Below are 22,172 nucleotides of genomic sequence, written 5' to 3'. Positions count from 1 at the left end.
TATACTGCTTGTTCAGAGGGCAGTAGGTGTAATTAGTGTAGTTTCAGCCTCTTGGAACGCATAGAGTTTCTACTCCTGCTGAGGAGGTATCAGATGACCTCATGAATTATGAAGCCGATTGACCGGAGAGTGACTGGTTGCAGGCTGACCTGCATGCAGATGAGGGGTAACACCTGAACTCTGGGGCTGAGCATGAGCAGCGCGTTGGGTATGTTTTGAAGCACAGTCTGAAAGTCTTAAAACCAGCTCCAGGCTCAGACAGCACCAGGCAGTAGAATGACTCTGAGGGCCACGTCTCATGGGGACCTCCAGGCCCTGTCTCTGTCCAAGCCTCCATCTCTGGACAACGGCATGTACAAGTCCTACTCGGTCAGCAGCAACAACATGGGCAGCCGGTTTGGGAAGGACAGCGCGGAGGAGACGAAGGACGTGTTCAAGCGTTCGCATCCGCCTCGCAGGCCTGTGCGAGCGGTCAGGCCGGTCAGCGCCCTCAACAGCAGTGGTACCTTCCTCCAGATCAACCACCTGCAAGGCGAGCTGGTGCGCAAAAGGAAGGTGAGAGTGGACCAGGGTCCATCCAAAGGGCAGAGAGCTGACAGTCCGTGCTTAACGATGATACTATTACTGAGTTGTGCAATCAGGCTTAACATGGATTAAGCCTAAACTCGACTAGACTAAACTTCAAACTCTATGGTGCTTTAATGTTATGCATCTCCTTTAGTGTAAGCCTAGCTGGAATCTGTTTTGGGAAACTGAGCCATGATGTTACCAAATGCTTTAATTACAGGTAAAGCCAACAGTGTGTTGTTTCCTGTGAACCTAACAGTCCTGTGCAAATGCCTTTTTAAATGTGACATATTTTACATACAGTGGAGTGCAAAAGTTGGGTAATTTCATAATAATATGTTATGTTAAGTAAACAGAAGATGAACTGATCTCCAAAAGATAAGGATGAAACAATTGTTCCAACATTTTAAGCAGGATTATTGTATCATTTTTGCTTTCTTAAGTTAAAAAAGACAATCAGCACCATGATATTTGAGATTTGTGCACCTCATAATATTTGAGGTCTCAAATAACTTTTATCAAGGTAAAGGTACATCCAAACCAAATCTGTTTGACTGCTAAAAGCCTTCAGGAACATTTAGCGGACTCTGGCAGGGTGGTGCACTGTTCTACTGTGCAGTGATACCTGCACAAATATCATCATGGAAGAGTCGACAGAAGAAAAAATTCCTCTGTCCTAAAGCCAAAATCCAGCATTAAAAGCTTTCAAAGGAACACCTTTACAACTCTATACATTTTGGAAACAAGTCCCGAGTTGTAATGAAGCTAAACATTGTTGAAAATCTGTGGACGAACCTCAAAGGAGAAGTGTATGCAATTTGCCCCAGGAATCTCACAGACTTAGAAGCTTTTTGCAAGGACGAACGGCAGAAAAACCCCTAAACAAGAATTAAGAGACTATTAGACCTCTTTACCACCGCAGGACCAAATGGTCACTAAGGCCACGCCGTATTGTTCCGCGCCGGTGCTCAATGGGGTAAGATTTGAGTGTGTGATGACTTCGGCATGCAGTTAGCACTATGCTAACGGATAGCTATAGCAGTGGTCCTGGCCTAAAGGTCCTCACACTTTACAGTCACAAACTCATGAACACAGTCCAGCACAGCTGTTACAAACCAGCCTTTAAGTGTTCACCTTGCAAAGGAAATACTAACTCACACTAAGTGAGCCGGGCCATACTAACGCCGCGGTACCGATTTTGGGCGAGGCCGTCTGGCGGCCTTGTTTATGTTGCGGCAGTGCTGTTGGATGAGCACAGCAGGCGGGCCATGCTAACACGACGGGAGCGATGCAAAATTTTATTATGCTACAGTGCAGAAGTGTACTTTTGCCCCACTAATGATCAGAGCACCTGAAGAACACTCCAGTGGAACAGCTATACTTATCAGGTACAGTCTCCACAGACCCAGGATCTTGCGGCACAAAGATGAGGCAAATATGGAGCCAATTATGGGGATTCACACACCATTAACCCTCCTGTTATGTTCAACTCTAGTGAACAGCAATAATCTTCCCAGGTCAAACTGAGCCGTGTTGAACCAGGTTTGCCAATCTAAAAATAGTTAAACTCAATCAATTAATATAAATACAATTAATTACATTTAACGCAATTTTCAAAATCTTCTAAATCCTCTTCTTTGGTTTACTTGTGGTGTTTGTGTGTTTACCATTTAAAGCTTTGCTGTCACTACTGGGTCCCACTGACTGGAATATGTGTGAAATATATATATATATAATAATGGAATATATATATAATAGCAAACATTACATAAACACATTAAATAAGTCAATTTCATAGAAGTTCTACATGTTCATTACACCAATTGAAGCCCAGCTGATAATGTTTTCTGCTCAAGAAATTCTTACAAAAATCTTGAAGCGGTCAATTTGACCCATAACATAACAGGAGGGTTACGCCCCTCCACTTCCACAGTTCTATGGCCCCAAGTATGGTTGGCTAACCGTGCTGAGAAAGCTGGGCCCAGCCCAGTTTGGAGCCGTTCTGTGCTGAGACGTGTCTGTGTAGAAAAACGGCTGTAGATGGCTATATAAAAAAAATGATTTACAAGCTGTGATACATGCCAGCTGGGAATGTTACTAAGTCCTGACCATGCTGGGTGCACCTTGCTTAAAATCTTAAAGAAATGCCTCATCTTTAACTTCGGGCCTTTTGGAACTCAGTTGGCTATAAGATGTTTCTGCCAGTAGTTGTTCTGCCATTGTTTGTCATGGTCTTTTGCGTAGATTCGTGAAAACTCTTCTGCTGCCTTGTTCTCTGAAGTGCAAACCAGCACATCTGGTGTGCATTGTGGCACTAATGTCCCATGTCATTAGGAATGCGAGGATCTAAAGAAGGAGAACAAGTATCTATCCAATGAGATTCACATGGAGAGAATCATGATGAGAACAGAGAGTGAGCTTACCATGAGGAACCTCAGAAACCTCAACCAAGAACTCCAGGCCCAAGTTAAAGAGGTACTCCATTCACAAATGCACCATCATACCAAACCTCTAAGAGACCCCTCCAGTGTAATGAACTAGACATTTATAAGACATTTATAGGGGATCAGCTCTGATCCTGGAGGTCCAGTGTCCAGCACAGTTTGGCGATTTCCCTGCTTCCCAAGCACCTGCTTCGTTTACTGGTTAATGAGCAGGTTTCGTCAATGTGTTCAAGAAAGGAAATCACCAAACCATTAAGCCCTGGAATAAAGCCCTCCAGGACCAGAAGTGCTGACCCCTGCTTCTGGCAGACTGACTCACTGCCTTCCTGATGTTATTAGCTGAAACAGAAGCTGCACCTGAGCCAGCAGAGGGCGTCTCTGTGCTCCAGGGCAGCGGAGGAGGCAGATATGTTACGAAGGGAAGCGGAAAAGAGCCGGACACTGGCAGAGGCTCGGGCAGTGGAGAGCAGGCAAGAGAGAGATTTGGCACTGGCCGAGAAAGCGAGACTCAGTGAGGATCTGCAGCATCTCAGTAAAGAGGTAGAAATGTGTTCTTTTGACTTAATTCCAAATAAAAAAACTTAAAAAACCCTAATAGTTTATATTTACTTCTTATTTCTAGTTAGTAAGATTAAGTTAGTAATCTAACTTAATCTTATCAATAACTTTTAGTTATTGCTTTATATAGCTTTATAATTAATTTTACCTTTTCCTTTTGATCTTTGGGATTTTTCTTTGTACCAAAATTAGACCTGATTAGGCCTACAGTTTTTTTCCCCATTGAGCTCATATGCAAATACACATTCAAAGGTTACAAGGGATATGAGATATGAATGATGAGTTTTGGTGTTGAATAGACATCTGCAGAAAATACTGGGTTGGCTTCTGAAGGAGGGAAAACATTTAAAAATCTTAATACTTTTACTTCTGGTTTCTACTATATTGGTCAGGTAAATAATCATTTTACCTTTAAGCCACTAATATTTAGTTACTAATTCATTTCTGTGATCAGTTTCATTGTTCTCTTGGTGACAGTTAATTCCACCGTTTGCTTTGCATGTTTTGGATTTTGTTTTGTACCAAAATTTCTGCAAGAATGGTGAACAGACCCTGAACAAATCAGTGTTAGAAGGCTCCACTACAGTATTATTAGTTAGCCACTTTTACTTAACCAACACTTTTATTTAGAATGGGTTTAATCTGCGATGGGACTGATATGAGATCTCTAATGCTGTTTAGAAGGCTACACACAGTGATTATTCACTGAATTGTACAGTAATGTTGATGGCAAGTTGGCTAACTTTGGCATTTTAGGCCAGATGTTAGGAATCAAAACAAACAAACAAACAAAAACAGACAATTTGTCTACCGTTCTGGACTGAGCTCACATCCAAATAGATTTGTAAGTAGAGTAGATATCTGCAGACAATACTGGGTTGGATTTTGAAGAATGGAAAACTTTCCTGAGTATTTAAACATCCTAATAATTTGACTTTTTATTTCTAATATATTGTTCATTATTACTGTGAAATACCAAATCTTTTTACTTAGAATGGGTTTAGTCTGCGATGGGACTGATAATGAGATCTGATATGAAAATAGTGATTATTTATTGAATTGTACAGTAATGTAAATGACCAGTTGGTTAACTTTAGCATCCCAGTAGACAATTTACCTACCGTTCAGGACTGAGCTCACATCCAAATAGGTTTGAAAGTATAGTAGATATCTGCAGAAAATACTGCATTGAATTTTAAAAATGGGAAAGTATAAATCTGATGCAATCCTGTAACAATTCTTGGTCCCCATTTAGAGGAAGAGAGCAACCCACCACCCCATAAAAACTGGGTTGAAGAAGTCACACATTTTAAGAACATTTTAGGTGTTAATAGAATCTGACTGATGTCCTTCACTGATGTCCATCACGTCACATCTCTTTGTCTTCAGCACACAAACGTGCAGCTGCTTCTGGCCCAGACTGAGAAGAACTACTTTGAGACCAAGCTGAAGCTAGAGAGGCTGGCTGGAGAGAAGCAGTTTCTGCTGGAGGAGAACAAGGGTTTGGAGGATGAGAGAAACACACTGAGGCACAGGATGAAGGAGCTGACGGAGGAGAACGTGAAAATCAAAGACAAGTGAGGACGTTCATTCCTGGTTAAGTGAAGGTGTGCTGACATACTGTTGATGACGTGGACTTCAGAGCTAACAGCTACAGCTGTGTGTGTGCAGGGAGGTGAGCTCCAGACGCAGGGCTGCAGCGGCTGAGGAACAGGGTGAGAGAGCCGGTAAGGCTCAGAAGCAGGCTGAGCAGGAGCGTAGGCTGGCTGAGAGAGAGAAGGAGGAGCGCATCAGTGAGTGCCTGAGCTGGAGGGAAAAACATCAAGCACTGGCAGACATCTTCAGAGCACAGGAGGACCTCAAATCTCAGAGGCAGAACAAAGCAGTAAGTGTCTCTGGACGCCCACTGTAGTAAAACGTAAAAGTTTAATGCACACACTGACCAGCCATAACATTAAGACAGTTGAAGTAAATAATATTGCTTATCTTGTTGTAATGGCACCTGTCAAGGGGTGAGATCAGCAAGTATTTAGTATTTCAGCAAATGAAAAGTCAGTTCTTGATGTCAATTTGTTGATAGTTGAGCAACTGACAAATGATCATCAGACTGCGATGACTAAAACATCAGGCATGTCTTGTGGGGTGTTGCCAGTATGCAGTGGTCAGTACCCACCAAAAGTTCTCTAAGAAAGGACAACCAGTAAACCTGTGATAAGACCATAGGTGTCCAAGGCTCACTGATGTGATCCATGGAGGCCCCATCAAACATCTTACAGCACTTAATGGATCTACTGCTGACATCTTGGTGCCAGATTCCACAGGACACCTTCAGAGGACCATGCCTCAATGAATTGACAAGTTGTTTTGGAGGCACAGGTGGTTTTAATGTTCTGTATCTGGTCATGAGAATGTTGATGAAGTCCATGTTCTTGTGGGATCTGGACAAGATGTCTTTGATATATAGTTTTATTAGTGGAAGTACTGAATCATCTGTACCTGCTATAAAGCATGTTGCTCCTTACTCAGTGTCAAGCAAACATCAAGAGCTACTTCCTGTGTATGACTGAAAGTGACCAGAGGGTTAAGATCCTGAAAAACCATGACGGGACTCCAAGGAACTTCACGGTATTGCTTGTAGGCTTTGTTGCATATTTTTTTAAAAGCACAAATTTCGTCATGTATCACATGCCTGAGTGTATTCATCATTCACCTCTTAGGAGGGAGATCCCGTGTTCATCTCAGCAGCTGAAGCAGGTGGAGAGGATTCGGACCGAGGCTCAGGAAGGTGATGCTTGTGATGTTTACATGAATGGAATTGAAAATCTTTGAAAGCATAAAATTAGGACTGTTACTATAAATTTTATTAGTAATTATGTTATTAACTTCTTCGTATTCGACTAAACAGCTTTTTAAAAATGGCAATTTTAGGGCCCTGGTGGTCCAGTGGAATAATGCACAGTCACTATGATCCCCACATCGCTTCACTGCTGGCCATCACTGGCATCTGCAGGCTGGCCGATTGCAAAAATTAGCGTGTGGGTCTTCACCCTCACCAGTGTCGGGGGCATCACGTTCGATGGTTCACTTCAAATTAGAGCACAGTGGCAAAACTCGCCTATTTCTGCAAGCATCAGTATGGGAATGTTGTGTTAGCATTAAGCTAGCAGTGCTGTGTGTTCACCTCCCACACAGGATTTTATACCACTTGAACATACAATCAACTACTCTTCTTTACTTGTGTTACAGTTTTACAGTGGATCCTTCAGTAAAACTGAATAAACTACTACAGTAACCTATTAGCAGACTAAGCTGTCCAGCCCAGAAGTCAAACAAAACCTTTTACTTAATTTACCCAATTTATAGAACTTTTTATAAACAACAGTAAATATTATCTACATATGTCCCTATGTTAGATCCTGCTGGTGTTTTTCCTATTACTTCGTGACAAATGCGGCGAGTGCTAACAGCCATCTCAGGAAGAACGTTCATGACTGAATGAATATGAGCTGTGTCAGAAACTGTGCCCTAGTCACTATATAGTGCACTAATTTAGGGGGTTCACCATTTCGCAGGCATCTCTGAAAGCAGCACAGAATGGTCAGGGCACTATAACAATCCCATCCCACATAACGTGTAAATTGCTCAGTGCCTTGTCCAATTCTGTTCTCTATATAGTATAGTAATAGCGCTCTATATAGTGATCTGGATGTAGGGTAAAGTGAACAGGGCAAAGTTTCAAGCACAGCTATGGTCTTAAATATTTGAAATTCCTGTTATCAATCAAACAGCATTTTAATCACTGAGCACACTGATCAATTATTCCTTGATCAAGCTGTTCAACACTGTACAATTAACAACACTGTGTGCATCCCTGTTGCCTTTCAGAACTATGCTCCGGGTTGCTGCCCCCAGAGCAGGACGAGATTCGGGACCAGCACACTTTAGCGACCTGTCCCCAATGGGAGGAGATCCCCCGGACACCAGTGCTTTGAGAAGAAGTCGTAGAGTAGTCGAATACTTCTGGATCCCCACAGATGAAGAATGAATTTCACAGAGAAGCCAATAGTTTCCCTTGGTTTAGAGCAGAGCAGTGATTTATGTACTACAGACCCAATACAGTTATACTGCTCCATTCACACACCAGTGCATTTTATGATTTAATCTGAGATGCTATAAAAACGGTGCTCTCGAGCCTGGCAGATATTCAACATTTCAAAGAATGTAATCTATGACTGATGTTTTAAAGTGGCTGACTTCTTAAAAGCTCTGCGTTTCAGATAACGCTGGAGGCATTTCTGCAAAAGGCAAAGTACTGCATATATAAGACTTTCAAATAAGGCAGACAAGCACAGGTTTTGGTGATTAACTGTTTCTTTACTTAAAGTTAAGCAACAGTGGTGTAGGATACAGAGCACTAAAACAATCTGATGACATGATGACGTGAGTCATTTATAACCTTACATGAAGATTGGAAACACCTCAGAAAAGAAAATGATAATGGAGCGAAGCCAATGCAGCTCATTTCTCAAATAAATTTTAAACACTTGCCAATAACAGGTGGTCTGTGCATTGCTTACTGACAAGGGCAAAAGCCTTTCATTTTCTCCAAATATCAAAAAGCAGACAAAGTATCCTTTCAGCTGTATTACTTTTGGTGGATTTTAAAACCGTTAAAACTCATCTCCTTGGATTTCCATATTTACTAGGGCCATTTCTTTACACTACAATATAGATAACAGGTCTTCCATCATGCATTCAGACATACTGAAGTCAAGTGTTAAGGGCATTAGGATTAAAGAGCAGGGGCTTCAGCTGACACCATCATGTGGATTTTGTTAAATTCTTCCAACAATCAAAAGTTCCCTGCAAAAGCACTTTAAAAGCTCAACTCAAAGTCTTGGAATTAGGTAGTGTGTTAAGCAATATGTTCTAGATCTTAAATTTTCTTCAATACAAGCTTGAGCGCTCGCACCAACCTTGCACTAAAAAGCCTATTCAGGAGGTAGAAAGACAGCTGCTAAAACACTACAGCAACAATAACCATCACATACAGTTTTGTGGATTTTGTTGATCATGAACATTGATGGAATAAGACACTGCAACCATTCCACTAAAAACTGAGAAACCCCCTTACAGCACTGCCTACAGTCAGACAGCCCCTCGACCACAAACTCAGCTCTGTGTTGCTTCTTAGTATCAGTCGGCCTAGGTCTTAGACAAGCGGTTGCAACCAAGTCAACAACACTACGTATGCTTGAGTTTAGTGGTCGAGTCAACCCTTTTCCAAATTACCACGAGATCTATACCCAAGACTGACTACTATTAATGCAAACATGATGAGACTGAAGTCGCCTTCAGATGCTAGCAAAGACATAAAAAGATTACAATAAACCATGATGTGTTTTGTAGGTGGGTCTAGCAGCAGAGAGTGATGTGGAGGTGATTGAGCTTGTGTTACTGCAGTAGGGTAAGGAGAGAGGGAGCACTAAGCTATCTAGCAGAATACTCTGGGACTTTGTTACTAGACTTTGGCTGGTTCCTCAGTCACCCTCCTCCTCAGACTCCTCTTCCTCAGCTGTCTCCAACCAGGTCAGCCACTGGTTCACCTAGAAGAAAATAACCATCACTCAAACGTATCTGTACAATTGTAAAATCATGCTGTGCCACGATTTAATGTCAGTAGGAAAAAAAAACACCAGAGCCATCTTAAGCACCAAAACTACAATCTATAAAAAGATTCCTTTCTAAAAGCAATGGTTAAATGGTTATAGCACATTTGGGATGTTTAAAATGATGGAAAACTTTCTGTAGGAAAAAAAAAAAAAAGTTTAGAGTTTAAAAAGAGTTTAGCGTATTCTCTCAGTACTATAAAGAGCCCTTTTTGCTTAGAATGCTCACACATCAGAGTAAAAACAAGTGGATGCATTGTTTTTGCATTAATCATCATGTTATACAAGCAATGTGCCAACTAGCAGTAATTCCAGCCCATATAATAACAGCTTATAAAAAAGAAAAAGGAGGGGGGGGCCAGGGTGCAACACCACAAACTGTTTGAGGTAACAGACATCTGTATGCATCATGTTATGTTGCAAAAAATGTATTAAGCATAAAAAGAAACTGCCATTAAGGCACTTAGCCAGTTGAATATAATCTGCATTTCCTGACAGTTTCCTCCCTCACATTTTATACGCCGAGCCAGACGCTCAACGGACAGTTACACCAATTACTCCACAATCAACTGTTACCTGAAATAAGGCTTTTCCTTTTCCAGGGAATTCTTGGGTAATATCTTCTTTCCATGCAAGGAAGGCCTCTTCTTCAATGATCTCCATGTCATAAAAGTTGACGAAATAGCGCAGCAACATGCCTAAATGGGAGGGGGCAGAATGGAAAATATGGGATACCATTCCCTTTATGTGTCTGCAATAACATACTTGACTGGCAGTAGCAACTGCAAGCAACGCACCTTTGGGGAAGGCATATATGTTGCAGTGCACCTGTAGAGCATACAGGGCACTGACTTGCAGGTCGGTGTGGTCATGGAGGAACTTCTGCATGACTGGCTTGAAAGCCAGCAGCAGCTGCTTCTCCTGATCCAACTGTTCTTTAGTGGGGGCACTCAGACGCTCGTCACCCTCAGAGAGACAAAGCTCAGCTGAAATGTACTGCAGGAAGCTGTTATAGAAAAGTGGGGTCAGTTTCAACAGAAATGCTGTTTCACTGTTATAAAACATAAAACCAGCTTAATAGCAAATCTTTCTGGTTTAAAACAATGTGCTTTGAAGCTTGCAATTAACAACATGGACGGCAACACTCTTGTAATTTAATTATTTATAACACTTCAGTACCTGGTCATGAGAATGTTGATGAAACCCTTATCTGTGTGGAGTTTGGGAGAGATGTTGTCCTTGATCCACTTGTAAATGCTTTGGGGGGCTGGGTCAGCTTTGATCTGCTTAAGAAGCTCCTTCTCCAGCTTCAGTAAGGGAAAAAGGAAGCTCAGGCCCTTCCCCTCCAGAATTTCCAGCATACGATCTTTATTCTGGTCAATTTCTACAGAAAATTGAGATTATACATCACAACAAAATCCAAGCATAAAGGTTCAGAGTTCACTCTCAAGAACACATATGCTAAACGAACATGGATGTACATACCAGGGAGCATCTTCTGCATGTTGACCTTGCTCTGTTGGAAAAGGTCAGCAAGCCATTCACGGTCCTTCAGCTTGGATGCTTGTTGCAGGCACAGAAGGAAGAGGGGGAAGTGGGTGCCGTTCTCCAGAGGGTGAGCCAACTCTGCGATGCTGACCAACTCCGTAATGACAGCCCGAGCTGCAAATTGGGCCAAGTAAGATTTCACCAGTGGGATATCCACCTCGATCTTCGGACATTGGTCAAGCACATTCAGCAAAGCCTGGTGAGGGGGATAATGAACCGGTAAGGAACAGAAAGCAGAGATTTAGACACAAAGATTTTATAAATAATAGACATAGATAAATCTAAAATTTATAAAATGATCATTTTTGATGACCATCAATCCTGTATTAAAAATATAATGCTTTTAAAGTTTTAAAGGCTGTCACTTAATTGTAAATTATTAATTCATAATTAATTAAACCTAACCAAAACCTAGAAACAAGCAAATTTGGAAAATGATGTCTTTAGACATCATAGCTTTCTTACTGGAAACAGTGTGATCTCATTTTATCTACACATCAGATGTCTACACATATACATCAGATATCTACACATCTCAATGTGATCTAGACATTACCTGCATGAAGTTCTCTCCTGTGACAAGTCCCTCTGTGCGCAGGGCGTGAATGAGGGTACTGGCCTGTTCCTTATCATCATCAGACCTCTCCAGAGAACACAGGATGATCTTACTCAACATCTCTGACAGGAAATGTTTAGGAGCCTTCATCTCTCTCACCCCATTGACCGCATCCTCCAAGTTTTTGCTGTTCAGGTACTCAGTCACTATGGTTTCCTAAAGAATATTAATAAGTGCACGTTATACCTTTTGATCAATTAAGAAACGATATGTAAAACACTCCAACTATTAACCACAATAGAACTTGAAGAGCAAAAGTGGTGTCTCAGTCTCAGAATGAAACCAAGAAAGGAGGTCAGAACTCTTAAATGATCTGTAGGATTCAAGAACATTAAACTCTCACACAAAAAGCTTGTACTTACTGTCATTTTGAGCAATTCCTCCTTGGAAGGTGCAGGTTTCTTGCTTGTCTTCTGGGGTTTCTCCTGGATCAGTGGAGGATTTGTTTTCAGACCAAGCTGTGGAGGCTTTTGACAAAAAAGCAGAACAATTAGATGAAGGGGGGAAAAAAAAGCAATTGAACTTTCATATAATGTAGTAAATCATCTGACACAAAGCGTGGGATCTACAGGGTGTTTTACCTGTCCAAGGGGTGGTGTTTGAGTGCGGGGAGGCTGAGCACTGGGTGGCATCATGTTGGGGATCTGAGGCTGCAACTTTGGCACTTGATTCTTATTCAACAGGAAAGACTGAGCTGGTCTCAGACTGATCTGTGGAATATGTTGGCAACTTGGTTAACAGATATTTAAATCACAAAAGAGGAGACAAATGCTACAAATGCACCCTCATCTCTTAACTGCAGTCAGTGGACCAGCTGTCAGTTTCAGAACAGAGGAGAGAGGAGGAGGAGGATAAAGACAAGTGGGTGAGGTAAGAGTAGAGAAAGGTAGAAAACTGACATCCAGAATAATTCCTCAGAATAACGCGTCTTTTTATAATCACTGGGTGCAGGTAACTACAATAAATTTATATCTCCCCGGTAGTTTACCTCATCTGCATTAAGCTGCCCTTTCTTGAAGCGTGGTGGCATATCCTTGGACTGAACTTGTTGCTGGGTGGAATGGTTCTGATTTTGATTGTGAAAATGCTGATTCTGTCCCTTAGGGGGGGGGAGAAGGGTTAAAATTTATGACGCTCAGTCATATGAAAGCTGCTTCTACTATCCAATACAATACTTCAAATTCATGATTGAGATATTGAGACCCAATAATCAAACCCTAAATCTTAATATTAAGCTCCTTATTATAAGAAGTAAACCTACCTGATTACACTTCATGAAAGGCTTAATAGCCAAGTCGAACTGTGACTGTGGTGGGTTAGCCATATGTCCGTTGAAGAGTGGGTTTGTGCGATGACGTCCCAAAGTGGGGGAGAATCTGTCCTGGATCACTCCTGGACCAGTTCCAATACCACTGCCTACAGAAATGAGTCATTCAATTATTCCTATACAAGAAAAGTGCTTAACAATCATGCAGGTCATTTCAACTTTGCATGCGGAGCTCACCTGGCATCTGTCCAAACATGTCAGCCAATCCTCCAAGAGTCTCTCTGTCCAGTTTCATTCTGGCTGGCATGAAGGGCCCTTCCAGAAAGAAGTCCATTCTAATTCCTTGGTACATGGGTGGAATGAAGACACCCAAATCCTGAAAAGAACAATTTATTAGGTAGAGCCAAATAGAATGAGTGAAGTAAAGGCTTGAGGCTTCACTATTGTGCAGCAGCAACGTTTTAAATGTATAATCTAATACATATATACTTGCTTATAGATTATATGCAACATATAGGATTACATGAGACTGGTGCATGTGCTTAAAAAAAGAGCACCCAACTCACCTTCACTGCATCCTGACGAATCTGGTTAATCGTCTTTGGTCCGTTGTCGATAAAGGCCTTGCGAGGAACCCAATTGTTCTCTCGCAGCTCCACCGTGTCTTGCAGCAGGAAACGAATCCTGGCTGGCAAGTCCTTGTTGTTCATTAAGGATCGCATACGGCCAAAGTACTGATCCATTAAAGACTGCACGATAGAGACAAAAAAAAATATGTAATGTTGCAGTAATCGAAAAAGTGATATTTTGCATTTCTTAAAGACAGTTTAAGTGGTGCTACTTATTCTGCTGAATAGTCAACTACTGTACATGAGTCCCTAAAGCAGGTTACTTACCTTGGCTTTTTCATGATCAAGTCTAGGCCCCACAGTTCTCATTATCTGACAGAGGCACTCCAAATCCTCCCCCATATCCTTGAGTTGGATCCTCTTCTTCTTTTCCAAAAGCTAAAACGAAGACACATGAAAAACTTCATGCCTTGTTTAAAAAAAAATAGATAAAAAAAAAAGCAAAAGGGAATAATAATACAATAAAAAAAATCTGTAAAACTCTACATACTGTTTTGATGCACTTATGAAGGATAGATTCATGGATGAGGTCGAGTTTGCCAAGTTCCCCAATGAATTTAATGTTTCCAAGCATCTTGATCTTGGCAATGGCACGCTGCTCCTCTTCTTCAGAAGTAAGAGGGCTTTCCTTTTTTTCGTAGACTAAAAGAAGAAAAAGAAAGTCAGTGAGCCATACAACAGGTTTGTAATATCCAAACAACAAGGAGGAGGAATGGTCACTCACTTTCAACATTTTTGGTTCGGTTCTCAAATTCATCTTGGAGTTTGGTGATCAGAAGTCTTCTGAAAGTCTGTAATGACAAGTGGCAGTGAGACCAAGCGACAGCTCAGGATATAAATGCAAATACTTGGATAAATTAGATCTTATCAATTCAGCACTGCAAACTTACTGTGCTCTGCTTTTGAGTGGATTGAATCTCAGATGGGCTGTCAAAGTTCGGTGCATCCTCTGCCAAACGCAGACATAGCTGGGCATAGAGTGAGCTGTATTTTGGCTCTTCTAATGCTTTGTCTACGATCTACAAAGATACAGTGGGGAAAAAAGGCATATGAAATAACCTGGTAGACTACATTTTATTATAAAATACATTTGGGACTGGCAGTTCTTTCACATAAAACTGAAAGACAAAATGATTATGGGTTGGGGCTGCCTCAATTTTCTTCAAGCAAGAAGGGTTATAAAGGGTACTGAAAAAAGGTTCTTTAACTTGTAATGATAGTGGCCTCCTCATGCTTTTATATGGAGGCCACTGCCACTACTCAAGAGCTAAACAGTACTACCAATTAGACTTACCAGCAAGATGATTCCCTTAAGGACAAGCTTAGAATCTACACCCACGTTGAGGAGCTCAAGGCATAGCTTGTCAAACTTTTCAGGGGTCAGTTTATTAAGTATCCTACAAAAAAAATCATGAGCAAAATCCTAGTTAGAAACAAATCTGCACCAGAACAAAGAAACAAAAATGCTACTTCATAAAACCGCTCCTAAAGCAAGAAACCAGGATCACTAATATTACTTACCCTCTTACTTTCCTAAATATCGCATCATGATGTTCTTTTTCATTGGAGGAGTCGACATCTCGTCTAGTGCTTCGTGAGGGAACCCATCTCTGAACGCTAGGCCCTGGGGTTTTCCCCAGGAACTCGCTAAGAGGGTACAATATATATTAACTATAATTCAGACTACAAACAAAGAAGCACAGACACTAGATTTTTAATTATTATTAGCACTGTTTTTGTTAACGCTCAACATCTAGAACTGCAAATTTACCTGTTGCCGGCAGTCTTGGGATAGTGCTGAGGTGCACCCCTACCTCCTCCTCCGCCCGAAGAAGCACTAAAATAGTGAGAAATTTGTCATGAATTAATCTAAAGTCAAAAGCATATTTCATAGGCTAATGCAGGACTGCTCAATTCTGGTCCTGGAGATCTACCACCCTAAAGAGTTCCGATCCAGTACAGCTAACTCTAATGTTCAGTTGCTCCTGAAGGCCTTAATCATGTGGATCAGGGGTGTTAGATTCGGGGTCAAGCTAAACTCTGCAGGGTGGTAGATCTTCAAGATCAGGATCAGGATCGAGCAGCCCTGAGCTAATCGTTTTAAAGCAGAGCTCTTCAAATCTGGACCTTGAATCCAGCTTCACGGTGGGCATTAAGCAAACAGTTAATGTAACTCACTGGCCACCTATGTCATGTCACATCTACCAAGAATTACAAAGTCCAGGACTGGAAACTGGATGTATGTATATAGTTACTCAGTGTATTACAGTACTAACTGTTGTGAAACAAATGATCGGACTTGGATGGCCAGGATCCCTACTGCAGACCAATCGCTGGTGCAGTTTCAGGGGAAGAGGGAAACTGAGACTTTCATTTTTTGCTTAAGCATTCAAAGCAACATGGCACTGAATTTGTCTGCAAAGACAGAATATAACATTGCTTTTTTGGTTTTACTACCAAAACACAGCATTAGAGTGTTAGAGCATTAGACAAATATGATAATTCTTGTTCTCCTGCTTGTATAAATGCTGTAGGGTATTGCAAACGGTGCTCCTCCTCTACTTGTAATTCTGCACCCCTGAGACCACTCTTGCTGTTTGTGTTTACTGTTAACAATAGAATTTAACTAGCGAATGGGAAATCACGTCACCGCCGCACAACCTCCAGAAATCCCCACCTACTTCTAATGAACACTGTTGTACAGTGGAAAACATACTGGAGACATACTCAAACAGGGTACAGATACTTCTGGATTCATATTCATTACCATACTGTGTCATACCGCTCTGCCTGGTGGAAAGCACTAGCTTTCTGATAAAGAAAAAAAGATTTTTATATTAAGGTGCGTTCCTTCTCATATATGCACACACTGTATGGACAAATGTATTGGGACACCTGCTCAATCCATTCATCCACTCATTTATTCAAGGTTATTCAAGGCTTTAGTTGAAGTAACTGTCTCTACTGTCCAGAGACGACTTTCTACTCAATTATGGAGCACTGCTCTGAGAATCTGATTGCATTCAATGACAAGAGCATTAGTGAGGTTAGGATGTTGGATGATCAGCACCCCACCTCATCCCAAAAGCATCCCATCACTCCAGAGAACACTGCTCCACAGCTCAATGCTGGGAGGGGTCTTCATTCCCCTCTAGCCCACGCCTGGCATTAGGCATGACGCCAATAGGTTCATGGTGTTTATCTGCTCCAGTAATTTTTAGAGTTGAAGATTTCTGTTTATTCATAAATAACGTGATTAACCTTTATGTTTTTATGTAAACAGTCGACACACACACACACACCTGAAACGAGAAGCACCCCCTTCTGCAATCACACTCTCCACTTTGGCGGCTTGACAACGAAGAATCTTCAAAAGAATAAGAATCAAAGGGTGGGGTGGGGAAAACCGGGCTGTGAGGAGAGAGGAGGAGAGAGGAGAGAGGAGGATGAGCACCACATTCATCAAGGTTACACAGATAACGTTAAAACACTGGCCACTACAACAAGGCGTAGGTCACATTTAACTGCATATTACACTGTATAAATTAAAGCAATCCTCAAGAGGAAAACGAGCACGCCGTGTTCCCCTCTAAACGCCCTCCATCACAACGGCCGGGCTTCAGCTAGCTGCGTTACCCAACAGCCGGGAGGCACAAAGCCGTTGACACCTGAGCGGTTAGCTAGCTAGTTAGCTAGCCAGCTAGCTAGCGCTACTTCAATTTTTACAGCCAGCTAACATCTAAAATTACCCGCTTGCTAAAATTAGGACTGTAAACTGCAGTTATATAACATTAAGAAGCATTAATATACCAGCCTGAACAAAAAAAACAAACAAAAAAAGACCCTAAAGACCCACTTCCTCAATTTTCTGAGATTTCTGCTGGCTAGCTTTGCTCCGCAGGGTTTTCGTTTTTACGTTTTTACGTTATTTCTTAAGTCACGACCAGCAACTACGTCCGTTTTTAGACTAAACCCCGCGCCGACCACTGTTACACGACCCTCTCAGCTAGCTGTCGGCTGCCAAACACAAAGCCGGCATCGTTTAAAAAAAAAAAGCCTCCACCGAGACGCCATTTTCTGCAGTCCTCCTCGCTGAGGTCCAGCCGGCGCTGGCTGGCAGTGAAACTGGGGTAGCAGCCATTTTGAACGGTTTACCCAAACTTCAAGAAAAATACCGGTCCTACCTTTACCGGCGCAACCTCAGTTTTGAAGATTTGTGTTGCACAAAAAGAGAAAAGAGAGAGAAATGAAAAAATGAAGGGCTGTTTTGAAGTCTAACTACCAAACGAGACGGCAGAAACAGAGCAGTGGACCACAGGGCTCGCGGAGAATGTACTAGAAAGCGTGCTAAACAGCGTTACGACTGACATGACGTCACCCGTGAACCCGATCCGTATGTGCCGGGCTTGCAGTAATTTTCCAGTGGTGTTAAAAAAACAAAACAAACAAAAAAAAAAAACTCTGTGTATTTTCACTTTTTATGAATTTAATACAGGGCAAAGCAGACGTTGTAATATTAAAAAATAAAATATATGTATTTTATTTTTATATCATGACGTGTGTTGTGGGTTTGACAATAACACTCAGCAAAATGGCATCAGTCATCAAAGCGAACAGACTGTCCCTAGGCTGTCAGAAACACAGGGACTGTGATTCACTGGCAAAGGATTTATTATTTTATTTATGTATTTTATTTCTTAATTTCCGAGTAGTATTTATATTTGTTCTTAGATATATAGATAGTAATTATGTGACATAATTTGACCTTCAGTCCATTTTAGACTGTATGTTTCTATTTTCTGTTTATGTGCAATATATTATATATAGTATTTATTTATTTTTATTTTATTTTTATTATTTATTGATTTATTTATTTATTTATTTTTTTTTGGGGGGGGGGCATTTAATATTTGACCCCTACACCAAGACTAATTTCTGGTACACCTGGAGAATACAGATGAATTCTAAATTTACTGGAGTGACAAAATACTGTTTACCACCCTGTTATTTTGCCTAGTCTCTCCGGATAGCCCTGCTACTAGGCCACATCAGTCATTTACTAATTTCTATGAAAATGTATGTGTATGTATGTGAAACTTCTTGAATTTAAGCTTGTAAAAAATAAAATAAAAATGATGAGCTTTGCCTTTTTTTTTGGTTGGTTTACAGCAGGGCTATAGCTCACGGGCACATAGCATAACCTAGCTTTAACACTGTAACGTTAACTTTTTGCAGTTATTGTAATTAGTCTTTCCATGTAGCCGTGTTGTCCTCTTGGCATGCTCATGATGATGTCCAGTCGGTATGGTGGGCAGTTAGCTTGCTGAAGAGATTGTGGTATGGTCGGGTAGGGTTAGCGTTTACCCTAGCACCCATCTATCACCCACTCGCTTCAGTGGCTTTCCTGCGATGTGTGGCCCACACATCTCTCCCCCAGCCGGCCCTTCTTCTTGGATACCAGACTGGATGCCCCCACTCCCCATGCGGCACTTCACAGTTAGCGTTAGCCTTTAGTGTCACTACTGCGTTCTCCAGAAGATGTAGACAAACAGTCAAATCAGAACAGTGTGATTAACATCACGCCCTAACATCCTGCTATAGCAAGAGCCATGCCAGGTGACAGCAGTGACCTGAGAGTAGACCTGAGGATGCTGAAACTTACACATTTTGGCAAATAAACGAGAGACAGATGAAGGCCTGTCCTAGTCACTATAAACCATGTTTGTAATAAAGTTGTGTGAGTAAAGAACATTTTAAAGGTCTAAAGAACCTTCTCTTCATGTAATCTCTACATGACGAGATCCACTGCTTCTATTACAAACGTGGTTCTATATGGAACGAAGAGTACACTATATGGACAAAAGTTTTGGGACACCCGCTCATTTATTGTTTCTTCCAAAATCAAGAATTTCAAAAAGAGTTTATCCTGTTTGAGCAACTATCTCTACTGTCCAGGGAAGGCTGTCGACTAGATTGGGGAGCATTGCTGTGAGGATTTGATTGCATTCAGTGACAAAAGCATTTGTGAGGTCAGGATGTTGGAAGATCACCACCCCAAAAGTAGAGCACCATTTACAGAGAACACAGTTCCACTGCTCAGTACTGGGGGCTTTATACCCCTCTAGCCCATGTCTGGCATTAGGATGCATGGTGCCAATGGGTCCATGTTTATCTGCTCCAGAGAGTCCTATTCTACTGACAATACTTCTCTACAGGGACTAGATGAGCTGTGTGTGTGTGCATTTTCACATTTGTGTCAGCAATGGGTGCAACTTAAAGTATCGGAATGCATTCATTAGAAAGGGTGTCCACAAACATTTGGCATATAGTGTACTTATTCTATGGTATCACCTAGCACCCATATTTTACTCACTCAGTATTGGAAAGTTTAATGTTAGAAAAAAAAAATGAACTTGGACTAAACCATGTATGCCGACACAAAGAACACATCAACACATGGTAGATTCAAAGCCCAGCTTGCTGTATCCTCTCTCTGTGAGACTGAGTGTGAAGTATGAGAGATTTTATATTAGCAGTGGGGTTTGAACTGCTGCATAGCACCAGTCAATAAACCTGCTTTTTTAATTGCAGATGGTCAGACACAATGTTTATGTAAACTCATTCTGTTGGAACATTCAGTATTGACACTGTCAACAGTGTTGACTGAACCAGTTTGGGAAATGACTGTGCAAGCCCATCCATGACCCTCCCAAAGAAAAAGCTATGCTGTGGACTATCGGGTTTTTTCCTTCCATCGCTTCTATCCAGTTTGTCTCAAATTCTTCTGACTCAGCTCTATAGAAATCAAGTAATTTACTGGTTATATTACTGATCATTAATTAATGATTGTTTTTTTAGGTAGTGTTCCAATCATATACCAAAGAATTTACATTCAGGGTCAGAATTCATCCTGCTTCTTCCATCACCAGTCACCCAGTTCCGTTAACAGCCATACATGCCCATGCTATAACAGTACCTTCACCATATTTGACAGATGATGTGTTATTGCTTATCATGAACCCTTCCTTTCCTTCTCCATTATTCTTGTTATCTATAATGTTGTTATTTATCTATAAACTGCCCAAAGAATCTTGTTCCAGAACTGGTGAGGATTTGGGAATGTTTTCTATCAATGTCCGATCTGACATTTTAATTTCTGCTTTTTGGACAGAAAAACTGAGTAACTAGAGTAATTAAACCAGTTTCATATTCAGTTCACAGATCATCATTGTGGATCTATAAATATATGGTTCTCAGATGATCAACACTAGTAGCCCGTTTCTGTTCACTATTTCACTTAATTTGACCTTAATTTGAATATTTACTGAGTATTTCACATCATAATATATATATATATATATATATATATATATATATATATATATATATCAAAATAAAATGATAGCAAAATAAAATCTGACTAATTGTGTTGGTTTCCAGTTATTTACTGGTTTTAAGAAGTGGGGGGTAAAAATAAAATTTGGTTCACATCTCAGTCAGTATTGTCCAATCAGATTTGCAAACCCATTTCTCAGACCACTAATAATCCCAGGGTCCCCACCTTACAAGACTAACCGATTTAACTCTATTGAACTGGTGAAACTGATGATGACTGGCAATATAAATCCATATTAATCAATACTGAACACGGTTAGCCAGCTATGTATAGATACCTTTGAGTACACTGAGTATGACAGTGGGAAAACAGTAGATTAAACAGTGTAGTTTGACCTGGCTTTCAGATTTAACATATTTATTAACATGGAACAGCACCGGCTAGCAGCCTCAGACACACAACTCTGACACTGTGGATCAAACAGACAGTACAGATACAGACAGTAATCTGGGCTACACGAAAGTACAAGACTGAATATCACATCTGGCTGTTTTGTAACAGTACAATACAGCAGAAAGGAGTGAGATAGGCTCTCACAGAACTCACTTAAATGCTTAGCACCAAAAGAATGAACTTGGAGTGCGAGGGGCGGGGCGAGGGGCAGGGCTGCGCGAATGCTTCAGTTAGAGGTTATCTGTCAGTGCGGTTCATCACCTTAAATGGTTAATAGTTTTTAATGAAGATAATTTTAAGCAGCTTGTGATTAGCTGAATCTAGTAAATCTAGTTAAAGCAACAAGCCTGTTTTAAAGTAGTAAACTTCTTGTGATAACACAAAATGTGTCTGTCCAAATACTTACGGACCTGACTGCATTACACCCCAAAAACAAAATGCAGATTTTTTTACTGAAGATTTATTTTGTACCTAATGAGTAGAATCTGACCATAAGCCATGACCTCTTCCCTCACCGGATCATTTCCAGTGAAACTTGGAAGCGTGTTTATTCCTCCTCAGGGAATGACATCTGCTTGTGCTGGTATGGTTATGTTTATCAGTTCTCTTCACTAATCATTCATGACACATTCAGATGGCGCTCCAGAAACATCAGATTAAACAGACTGCTGCTGATTTCCCACGGAATGTCTATTTTATGGGTTCAAGGCACATTTATAATGCTTACCTTGTAATCCAACCTTGGTCGGTAGGATAAACTGAAACATGAACCACAAAGTCGCTAATGCATGCAATGTCAATCTCACAGACTGATTTATGAATGCTTTACCATATTTTGTAACTTTTTAAAATATGCTATGATTAGGAAGATGCTCTTATCACTTAGCACTGGATGTGCTAAAGTGCTGTAGAAGTGGACAGAAAAAAAATCAAATAAAATAATATATATATATATATATATATATATATATATATATATATATATATATGATGTACAATCTGAATCTGGAGATTTTACCTTATATACAAAATAACAGCTTCAAAATGATTGCAATGCTCCATTTACTGTAATAAGGAGACTAGCA

At 40.8% G+C, this 22,172-nt stretch overlaps 2 protein-coding genes and 1 non-coding gene across 3 annotated transcripts in view; 1 reads left to right on the top strand and 2 right to left on the bottom strand.

Moving 5' to 3' along the window:
• Nucleotides 1-276: 276 nt before the first annotated feature.
• On the top strand, nt 277-8,077 carry LOC140575477 (uncharacterized). Its single transcript, XM_072695828.1, has 8 exons — nt 277-555; nt 2,902-3,042; nt 3,351-3,551; nt 4,959-5,146; nt 5,241-5,454; nt 6,096-6,194; nt 6,287-6,354; nt 7,455-8,077. Exons 1-8 carry the CDS (start codon nt 277-279, stop codon nt 7,612-7,614), a joined length of 1,350 nt encoding a protein of 449 aa, XP_072551929.1. The 3' UTR covers nt 7,615-8,077.
• Nucleotides 7,923-22,172, bottom strand: part of eif4g2b (eukaryotic translation initiation factor 4, gamma 2b) — a 237,172-nt gene continuing 222,922 nt past the window's right edge. The window contains exons 4-23 of the mRNA XM_072695827.1: nt 16,601-16,709; nt 15,070-15,135; nt 14,820-14,945; nt 14,593-14,695; nt 14,189-14,317; nt 14,023-14,089; nt 13,789-13,940; nt 13,566-13,676; nt 13,236-13,418; nt 12,907-13,045; nt 12,664-12,818; nt 12,391-12,501; nt 11,984-12,112; nt 11,765-11,869; nt 11,343-11,558; nt 10,724-10,982; nt 10,418-10,622; nt 10,036-10,244; nt 9,815-9,936; nt 7,923-9,175 (exon numbers count right to left, since the gene is read on the bottom strand). Of these exons, the coding sequence (XP_072551928.1) occupies nt 9,110-9,175; nt 9,815-9,936; nt 10,036-10,244; nt 10,418-10,622; nt 10,724-10,982; nt 11,343-11,558; nt 11,765-11,869; nt 11,984-12,112; nt 12,391-12,501; nt 12,664-12,818; nt 12,907-13,045; nt 13,236-13,418; nt 13,566-13,676; nt 13,789-13,940; nt 14,023-14,089; nt 14,189-14,317; nt 14,593-14,695; nt 14,820-14,945; nt 15,070-15,135; nt 16,601-16,709 (2,762 nt within the window). The 3' untranslated portion in view covers nt 7,923-9,109. The remainder of the gene's footprint in view (nt 9,176-9,814; nt 9,937-10,035; nt 10,245-10,417; nt 10,623-10,723; nt 10,983-11,342; nt 11,559-11,764; nt 11,870-11,983; nt 12,113-12,390; nt 12,502-12,663; nt 12,819-12,906; nt 13,046-13,235; nt 13,419-13,565; nt 13,677-13,788; nt 13,941-14,022; nt 14,090-14,188; nt 14,318-14,592; nt 14,696-14,819; nt 14,946-15,069; nt 15,136-16,600; nt 16,710-22,172) is intronic.
• On the bottom strand, nt 12,182-12,351 carry LOC140576052 (small nucleolar RNA SNORD97). Its single transcript, XR_011981286.1, has one exon. It is a non-coding gene; the product is annotated as a small nucleolar RNA SNORD97 (small nucleolar RNA).

The sequence above is a fragment of the Salminus brasiliensis genome, chromosome 13 (genome assembly GCF_030463535.1).
Source record: "Salminus brasiliensis chromosome 13, fSalBra1.hap2, whole genome shotgun sequence".
In the NCBI taxonomy this organism is placed as follows: domain Eukaryota; kingdom Metazoa; phylum Chordata; class Actinopteri; order Characiformes; family Bryconidae; genus Salminus; species Salminus brasiliensis.
This window is presented reverse-complemented; position numbering and strand designations above follow the sequence as displayed.